This window comes from Lichenostomus cassidix, chromosome 20, assembly GCF_008360975.1.
Source record: "Lichenostomus cassidix isolate B80296 chromosome 20, HeHo_3.0, whole genome shotgun sequence".
Classification (NCBI taxonomy): Eukaryota; Metazoa; Chordata; class Aves; order Passeriformes; family Meliphagidae; genus Lichenostomus; species Lichenostomus cassidix.
The window spans coordinates 13,906,080-13,915,735 of NC_139500.1; the positions used below are offsets into that span (position 1 = coordinate 13,906,080).

The 9,656-nt window shown below is 48.9% G+C and overlaps 1 protein-coding gene across 1 annotated transcript; it reads left to right on the forward strand.

Moving 5' to 3' along the window:
• LOC146428892 (uncharacterized) lies at nucleotides 1–2,647 on the forward strand. Its single transcript, XM_085079170.1, has 2 exons — nucleotides 1–574; nucleotides 847–2,647. Exons 1-2 carry the CDS (start codon nucleotides 6–8, stop codon nucleotides 1,196–1,198), a joined length of 921 nt encoding a protein of 306 aa, XP_084935296.1. The 5' UTR covers nucleotides 1–5; the 3' UTR covers nucleotides 1,199–2,647.
• Nucleotides 2,648–9,656: the final 7,009 nt, after the last annotated feature.

The following is a 9,656-nucleotide window of genomic DNA, read 5'->3' on the forward strand; positions in this document are numbered from 1 at the left end:
GCTGGATGTGCCGCAAGCAGAGCTCCACCATATCTCGGCGGATTCCGGCCACTTTGACCAGTAAATCCCTTAGAAGCCTAGATGAAGGGGGCTCGTCTGGCAGAGACTCAAAGTCCCCCATATCTGAGACACGGGAAGCCTTCCCCGGCAGTGCTTCAGTGGACATGTCAATTAAATCTCCCAGACATGAAGCACCACCCGCCGGAGGCTTCTCTTCCACTTCTCGCAGGGCCTGCAGGGCCGGCGCAGCCAGAGCGGCAGCCGGGACCCCCCGAGCCTGTGGCTGTTCTGGACGGAACCAGGGTCTGTTGCAGTCCTGCCCGTGCTGTGGCCAGGCCAGCCATTTCTGCACTCTCAGTCCCTGCTCCTGGGGCAGCCCGTGCCTCTGCCGGGACTTCCGGCAGCAGTCTGCATGGGGGGGAAGGGGCAATGCCATTCTGCAGAGGCAGAGGGGGGGAAAGGGCAGTGCCACTTCGCGGAGGCAGAGGTGGGGGAACTCTCACTGCCACTGGCATCTCAGGGCCAGCCCTCTTTCTCCCTCTTTCTTCAGCATCTCCACCAGCTGGTCGTTTGGGTGAGTATAACTATGTATGGTAAAATCATTTGGGGAATTATACTTGCTCTTTTTGGATCCATCTGCTGCTGACTGTGGGACCTCGGGGTCAGTCTGGGTCAGGGTGTCCTTCATGCAATGCTCACCAACCAAAAGGAAGGACTCTAGACATAGTGCCGCATCTAGCTCTGCAGTGTAATATTCCTGTCCCCTTAACGCGTCCCAGACCGCTCGCCATGTTCAGTGCAAACTGATGGTTTTCTCATCTCCGAATATCATCTCTTTCCACAAAGCCTTCCCCACCTTGAGCCACAAAGAACAGTAGACGTCCATGTCCCAGACCTCTGGGACTCCATTCTTGGACACCCACATCATTTAAAGCCCTGGCCAGCTGCTGCTTTTGTGCTACCGCTGGATCACACCAGGGGTCCTCCAAGCAAGCTCACAAAAGTTCGTCTTTCGGCATGGGAGGGTCCATCTCCATTCCAAAACCAGGCCACACCACGTGGCAGGCAGGGGGAGGGGACGGGACGGGACAGTGTACCTTTTTGTTGCCTGCAATATGCGTTGGTGGTCACCAGATGTCGCTGTTGGATCGCTAGTGGAGTGAAGAGGCAAGACCTTTTGAGTGCAAGAAAAGACTAATAAAATAATAATAAACTAAATAATAAAAGTCATATTATTTAATTAACAGTTTATATAGACATCAGAGGGCCGTTCAGATTGGACCAACAACCATCCGCCCCCCAGGGATTGATTTACAGGTGTTTGACTGCCTGTATCCAAAAGGCCATTTCAATAACATGAAAATTTTATCTTTATTTATAAAACATAGAAGAAGAGAGAAATTCCCATCGGAAAGGATCTGTGCTGCCACACAGGGGTATTGATGTTTCTGCTTATAGTGCCTGCACGAGTTCACACTTACCCCTCCTCCTTCTTCTCTAGTTCTTGGTAGCCTAGGCAAGCTCAAAAGTATTGTGAAGAGCTGGAATTATGCTTGATCTTGTACAAGAGGCAGACAGTACTTCGCATGGTACCCTTTAATGGCTTTTATATGAAAATGTATCTATGCTTTAAAAAAAGTAAAAAAGATGTAATAAAAAAATTATTTGTGTTATAAATGAAATCACAGAGTTGGCTTTCGTAAAGGGTTATGAGGTTTTCATCATGGTTATTTGCTAATATGTTATGTCTAATTTTTAAGTGTTTGTGTGAGACAGAAGAGGGTGGGGCAAGCAGCCAATCCAGCAGAAGACAACGAGCCAATCAGAGCACCTGAAGGAGGTAGGGTTAGGGGGTTATAAAAACTGTATCCCCTAGCCCGAAGGTGTGCCTTTGGCTACCCCACATTGGTGGTGTCGGAGGCTGGGAAGCCTTGGAATTTTTCTCCATCCCTGTTACTAAGCAACAAATAGCCGGGTGACTAGAGCCATCAACTCTTTTGTAAGAGACAAAAGGGTGTGCTTGGGCAGGGCAGGGTAAGGCAGGAACTGACCAGTTGAAACTGGCACTTGTTCTGTTGGACACCAGGAGGAAAGGGACTGCTCTTTGCTTCTGGCTGCGACCACAGGAAGGCCGACTGTGCCCTGTTTTCTTCTCCTGGCTGGGTGAGCTTTGATTCAACCTCTTTCCCACTGGGAAGTGCACGTTTCCCTGGCTGCGTTTTCTCGCAGTAGCCACCGGGAGAGTCTGGCTGCCTCTGCTGCCTGCCCCACTTTGCCGCACGAGACCGTGGCGTCTGCTGTGACTGCAGAAATCCTTGCTACCTCACTGGCTAGCCCGGGAGAGCCAGCTCCTGCCCCTGCTGCCCCGCTTTTGCTGCTCTGAGCTGCCTGTTCCCTCAGCTCTCCGCCATTACCAGCTGTGTGAGGCTAACCTGACCCTGCACCACAGCGCCATCTGCAGCCGCTCGGTAGTCATCACACAGGCCCTGCCTGGCCGGGAGCTCAACAGCGCCCCTGCTGCTTGCGACCGTGATTACACCACAAGGGAAAGTCATCTGCAATTGGTTTCTGGTTCTATTTGTGGTTGTTATTATTGTTATTGATTGTTTATAGATACTAGTAAAGAACTGTTACTCCTTTTCCCATACCTTTGCCTGAAAGTCCTTGATTTCCAAATTAAAATAATTCGGAGGGAGGGGAAATCACATTCTCTGTCCTAAGGAAGGGTTCAACCTCCCTCAGCAGACACCTGTCTTTTCAAACCAAGACAGGTGACTAAGCACCCAGCGCTGCACTTCGCTTTGTGTAATGGCAGACAGCCATTCTAAGCCTCTTACCATTATTTGTACTCTGAAATTGAGTGAAAAACTCTTTCAAAATTGAAGTAGTGAGACGTCGTTTTTCACAATTTGGGGGCTTTGTCCAAGATAAGCCTCAAGTTCAGTGGTCCCGAAGGACGTCAGAAGAGAGGCGCCCTGCCATTCTTTTCAGTGGCTCTGAGGATATCCTTCAGAATCGCCAACCATTGCCGGCTAAATTCCCAAAGAACGAGAAGAGGCTTCACAAAGCGAACTCAAACAACGGCCATGGATAGTAGGGAAAGGTACCCAGGCTCCTCCCATGCAGAGTGCATGGCCTGCGATTCATGCATGAACCCGCTGGAGAACAGGTGCTGTGAATAACCGGCGGGGGACGGTTGAGAGCGACAGTGTGAGAGTGTGTGACTGTGTGTAATGAGGACTGATGGTCAGATCCCTGAAGTGAGTGTGCAAAGAGGGGAGTGTTTGCAAAAGGTGTGATTGAGCTCTCGGGGAGAATCTCCGGGTGTCGGCAGGGTGAGGTGAGATACTGCTTAGGAGTGTCTGGGGTCCAGAGAGTAATTGTGCTCTCTCCAGGCGACCTGTGTAGACGGGGTTCAGGTATTCCTTACCAAGATTCATGGGCATCTGACGCGGGGGAGCCAGGGCAGCCACCGGAAAGCCTTTTAGGATACCGTTGAGTGTCTGGGGTCCAGAGAGTAATTAGGGTGCTCTCTCCAGGCGACTTGCATAGGCGTGGCTCAGGTATCTATGTCTGTGATTAAATAGAGGGATCCCAGGTTTATTTTGAAAAAAGAGAGCGTGTTGTGGCCACAGAAAAAGTGAGAACGGAGTGAGTGAAGCTGTGTGTGTCTGTGAATTACAGCAGAGAGATTTATCTGAGATTTTGGGAGTCTCCAGTGGTGGTGACTTTGCCTGGAGTTCTGGGAATTTCCTTTAAAAGGTTCGTCAAAAGGTGTGGAAGCTTGGTCTTCTGTGGAGGGGTTCTGTTGCTGTGTGTGTGTGCCGGGAGGATTGAGGCTGTTGCTGTGTGTGTGAGTGTCGGTGAAATCAAAACTGTTTCTGTGTGTGTGCCAGCGAGAGGCAGCTCCGGGGTGCCGAGAGAGAGCAGACGCCTCTCCACCGGGCTCCCCTTGTGTGGGCGGCTGTCTGAGAGCTCCCTGCTCCCAGAGCAAGCCGCTGGGAACCCAGCTTGTCCTTTGGCCAGGGCCGCTTCACCAGGCGCTTCCCCATGGCGGGCGGCGGCCGGGGAAGAGCGAGAGGTGCCGCTTTTGAATTATTTTGGTGGGCAGCCCCGCTTTTGAATTTTTCGGCGGGAGCGCCGGTTTTGAATTTTTTTGGCAGGAGACGCCATTTTGAATTGTTGTGAAGTAACCAGCTCGAAAATGGGACTGGGGGGAGCAAGATGCAATCAGATAAGGGAGAAAACAAGAACACCAATATCCACATACCACCAGATAGCCCTCTGGGGATTAAATCGGCAAACTGGGAGAAGGACCCTACTACCAAGGAGTTAAATCAAGTATGATAGAACAGACAACAGAAGAAATAAGGTCTGAGTATACCTACTGGCCCAGGTATGGGTCCTCAGAAAATTGGATTTGCTAAGCCTTGAATACTTTTGTAAAGAAAAGAGAATCCTTTGACCCTGAAGAGAGTAAATATGCAGCGTGCTGGGTTGGTAATGCCACTAAGACCACTAGTGCTAAAGCATTTAAGTTATCAGAAGCTAATAAGAAAATACAGGCTAAGGAGAGGGGGAAGAATGTATGGAACCCCTTAGATGTGTTACCTCCCCTGTGGTCCCCTATCCCAGCAGGCCCAGTACCTCCAGTGGCCCCTATTCCCCCTAGACCAGTTACCCCTACTGCCTCTCCAATTCCAGTGGGGTCACCCAATTACCCTGATCCAATTATTCCCTCTACCTCAAGGACAACCTGTTCCTTGGATGAACCATCTGGCTCTTGGATGAACCATCTGGATCATCTGGCCCTAGTTTATTGCATGAGGGACCTTATGCAAATACTCAGGAAAAACTAGCTCTCAAGCAGGAAGGTGAAGGAGAAAGGAAGATTTGCTTGTTCCCATTGTGGGAGGTACCACTGGGGGGAGCTCAAGGGGGGGTAGGTTTTGTTAATGCCTGTAGCAATGTGGTTTTTTAGGATACCATGTAGCTTCCCTTTGTTCCCCTGCCCTGTATGGTATTGGTTCTTTTTGAAATATGCATCCTGCTGTATCCGAAATTTATTGGTGTGTTCCCTCACCTGTCTTGCCTTCAGACCTCCCGGGACTGGCTCTGGGGGAGCAAGCCCCGCCCCCTTCTCTTCCCTTATAAGCCGATGCCTGCGTCAGTTCGGGGTCTCCATCTTTGAGCTGTCAGCCCTCTGACCTACCCCCGTTTTCCTCCCCCTCTTTCCTCCCCTGCAACCCTCACCTAAGGACCCCAAATAAACTTCCCTGGCAGAACGGAGATGGGTCCAGTTCGTTCTTTCGTCCCACTGCGTTTCCTGCTGAATTTATGTGGCCGGAGACTCACGCCATGCTGAGCGCTCCCCAGGGGCTGCCCCGAACTCGGTGGAGATACGCGCCCCAGGGACCTCGATTTGGTTGGCTGCCAGGTCCTGCCATCTCCCCGCAGGGAGTAACATCAAATGCCCCACTAACCTCTTCAGAGGTAAGAGCCTTTAAAAATTTGATCAGTTCTTAGGCCCAAATCTGGACAGTGTAGCAGGCCAAACATCATTGAAGGTTCATTTTGTCACTCGTGTGTGGCCAGATATTCGTAAAAAGTTAGAAAAGTTGGAAGGCTGGCAAGAGAGAGAGCTAGATGGTTTGTTGCGAGAAGCACAAAAGGCCTTTGTGAGGAGACATGAGGAAAAAAATGAGAACAAAAGCAAAAATAATGGCAGCAGCAGTGAGGGAAGGGAATAAACCACAGGAGCACACTGCTGATACAAGAAGAAAAGGAGGGAATCCAAGGGTGAGACAGTGGAGCCAAGATAGACCAGTACGGGGAAACTGCTTTTATTGTGGTCAAGAAGGCCATCACCAGAAAAATTGTGAACAATGACTTAAAGACCAAAGGACATTCTAGGAAATTCAGGTGGGAACACCTGAAGATTAGGGGTGTTAGGGGCTTTACCTCCTGGGGCATGAGTACTACATGGAGCCCTTGACAAATTTACAAGTTGGTCCCCAGGAGGAAAATTAGGAGTTTTTGGTTGATACCGGGGCAGAAAGAACTTGTATTGGTAGGGTACGTAGGGAGTGTGTTACACTCAAATAGTAAAATTTCTTTATGAAAAGCTAAGAGAACTGGTAAAATGAAGTGAGCAAGATGATGAAAAATTGGAAAAAACTGAAGTTTAAATTATCAACCACACCTATTTTGAGTCTACCATCAATAGAAAAGCCTTTTGATTTATATGTAAATGTTGACAAAGGAGTAGCATATGGGGTGTTAGCTCAAGACTGGGGGGAATTCGGAAACCAGTAGCCTTCCTTTCTAAGTTACTGGACCCTATTACCCGAGGTTGGCCCACCTGTGTACAAGCAGTGGCAGCCACAGCTGTGTTAATTGAGGAAAGCCAAAAACTAATATTCAGGGGAAAGCTGAAGGTGCACACCCCACATGCAGTGAGAAATATATTGAGCCAGAGAGCTGCTCAATGACTGACGGACTCCCGCATATTGAAATATGAAACTATCCTAATCCAGTCTGGCCATTTAGTCCTGGTTACCGATGGAAACAGCAATCACACTCAATTTTTGTATGGACCCCCTCAACAAGAATTGTTACATGACTGTTTAGAAGTAGTCGATCTGCAGACAAAAGTGAGGGAGGACCTAACAGACTACCCTATTCCCGGAGGAGAAGAGATCTTTGTGGACAGATCTGCTAGGTGTATAATGGGGAAACAATGTTCTGGATATGCCCTGATAGATGGCATCAAGTTAAAGGTAATTGAGAGAGGGAAGCTCCCATCAAATTGGTCAGCTCAATGTTGTGAGCTGTATGCATTAAAAAGGGGATTGGAAATATTAGCTAACAGCACTGGAACCTTATACACCGACTCTAGATATGCCTATGGAGTTGTCAATACCTTTGAAAAATTTGGGAGGAGAGGAGACAGTTAAACCCTAAAGGTAAAGGCTTAATACATAAACGGTTAATTTTAGAAATTTTAGAAGCTTTAAAGAAACAAAGAGAAATTGCAGTGGTATAAGTAAAAGGTCATCAAGCAGGAATGTCATTAGATGCGAGAGGGAATCGTCTAGCAGATAGGGAGGCAAAGGAGGCTACAGAAGAAGGAGTAGAAAAGGTAATGGTGGTCAGAAGGGATGAAGAAGAAAAAGAGGTCCCCATTTTCAGTAAGGCTGAGGAAGAAGTGATAAGGTCACTGGGAGGGGAGAAAGACCAGCAAGGTCGATGGAAACTTCCAGATGGAAAGCAGATGTTAAATAAGGCATTGACTCGAGAGGTATTAGAAGGTTTACATCGAAGTACACATTAGGGCTCACAAGCCCTTTGTGATTAGTTTTTAAGGACTTTTGGATGTGTAGGGGTGCACAAATTGGCAAAATGGGTAACTGAAGGGTGTTTGGTGTGCCAAAAGGTTAATAGAAAAGTGATGAGAAAAACCATACTTGGAGGTTTAGAGATAGCCATGAGACTTTTACTGAATTGCCCCAAATACAACGGTGGAAATATTTATTAGTGATTGTGGATCATCTTACACACTGGGTGGAGGCAGTACCAACCGTGTGTAGGACAGAAGAGGGCGGGGCAAGCAGCCAATCCATCAGAAGACAACGAGCCAATTGGAGCACCTGAAGGAGACGGGGTTAGGGAGTCATAAAAATGGAATCCCCTAGCCTGATGGGGTGCCTCTGGCTATCCCCATTGGTGGATAAGCACCCATCGCTGCACTTTGCTTTGTGCCATTCTAAGCCTCTTATCGTTATTTGTACTCAGAAATTGAATGAATAAACTCTTTCAAAATTTAAGTAGTGAGACAATTGTTTCTCACAATTGTTCAATTAGGATAAGGTTGGTGGTGTGTAATACACAGTGTAGGAGTCTGCCCGAGGAACAAGCTACTTAAAATCAAAGGTCCATCCAGAGCCAAGCTGAGAAGGCACAGATGGAGACAAGCACCTTCCTGTAACTGAGGCAGGGAGGAGGGCACTGGGATGATGGGGAATGGGGCTCCCAAGTGAGTTTGGTCAGGGCTATTCAGGCCTCTATGGGTACACTCAGGTCCACCATGGGGCCATCTTAGCCAACAAGTTCAGGGGCTGGCTTGTACCTAGTGATCACTTACCGAACACTTCTGAAGAGTGATTTGCCCCAGTCGAGCCCAGAGACACTTCAGAAACAAAGAAGTGGGTATTTGCTTTATTCGGTGCACTGGGTGTGGGGAGTTCATTCCACAAACACACATACCTCGGTACCTCCAAAGACAGTGTTATAGGTAAAATTCATGAATATTCATCACATTCCCCACGATAGGAGTGGTTATAAAAATTACTTCTCGTAAGTCATTAATATTATTAGCGATTTCTTGTGCTGGCTTCAAATGGATTCCTTTTGCCCCCTTTTATCTTAGTAAGATTCAGAGAATCCACAAGGCCAGAACTGTTATCAGCCTTCAGCCCTGGACGGGCACTGTGCTGGCAGAAGGGGCAAAAGATCAAAGAAATAAGAATGGTTGAAATGTAAATAGATTTGGGTTATCTATTTGACCACTCCTTTCTCAAGAGGGATCACAAAGAAAATTCTGGTCATCATAGAGAGGCACAGTCAGTACAGCCGGTGTGGTTTGCCTGAACTGCTGTCTCCTTCAAGACTTGTTGAAGGGCAGCAGGATGGAATGGCAAAAGGGAAATCTGTCAGTTCCAGGTGTGAGGTACTTCTTGGGTCCATGGAGCAGAAGTAGACTTTAGTGGCCCTGACCAGCTGCACCTGAAACTTCCACCCATCTACGTGCTGTGTTCAGTGCTCCTTCTTTTCTAATTATAGAATCATTAAGTTTGGAAAATCCATCTTAGGCTATCATTAACCCAGTGCCACCCTGATCACCTCTAAACCATGTCCCCAAATGCCACAGCCACACGTTTTGAACTCTTCCAGTGGCAGTGACTCCACCACTGCCCTAGGGCAGCAGGTTCCAATGTGTGACCATTCTTTCAGTGAAGAAATTCTCCCTAATATCCAATCAAAACTTCTCGTGGCATAACTTGAGGCCATCTCTTCTTATCCTGTCACTTGTTCCCTGGGAGAAAAGGCCGACTCCCACCTCAGTCTTACTGGGAACATGCTCAAGAATGATTTATGTACACACGCCTCAGCCCTGTCTTGCCTACTCTATCGCTATTCAGCCTTTGGTTATTGAATACCCGAGTTAAAAGCATTTCACAGGACCACAGGGTGGCACCAGAAACCAGGGCACGGGTTAGTTTTGGGAAATACCTCGTCCCTAAATGTTTAGGATAGGGCCCTACCGACGGTAAGGCGAGAGGCGCCGAGGATGCCACACAACCCCAGGAAGCGAGTGCTTCCACTTGGAGACGTTCCCGGAGAGCGGAAAAGAGAAGAAATGGTGGGGAATAGCACACGCCCTCCGCGGTGGGCTGCCCGAGACGCCAGACAGCCAGTGAGCCCGCTGTGAGATGGGGTTTAGCTGCGGCCCGGGAGCGCGGACACAGGAACAGCCACGCCCGGCAAAGGCCACCCTGCCGAGCCACGCCAACACCAGCCCCGCCCCAGCGCGGCGCCCACACGGCGCGGCGCCCGTAGGGAGGCGGCGCCATCTGCCGGCGGGACGGGGAGGCTGC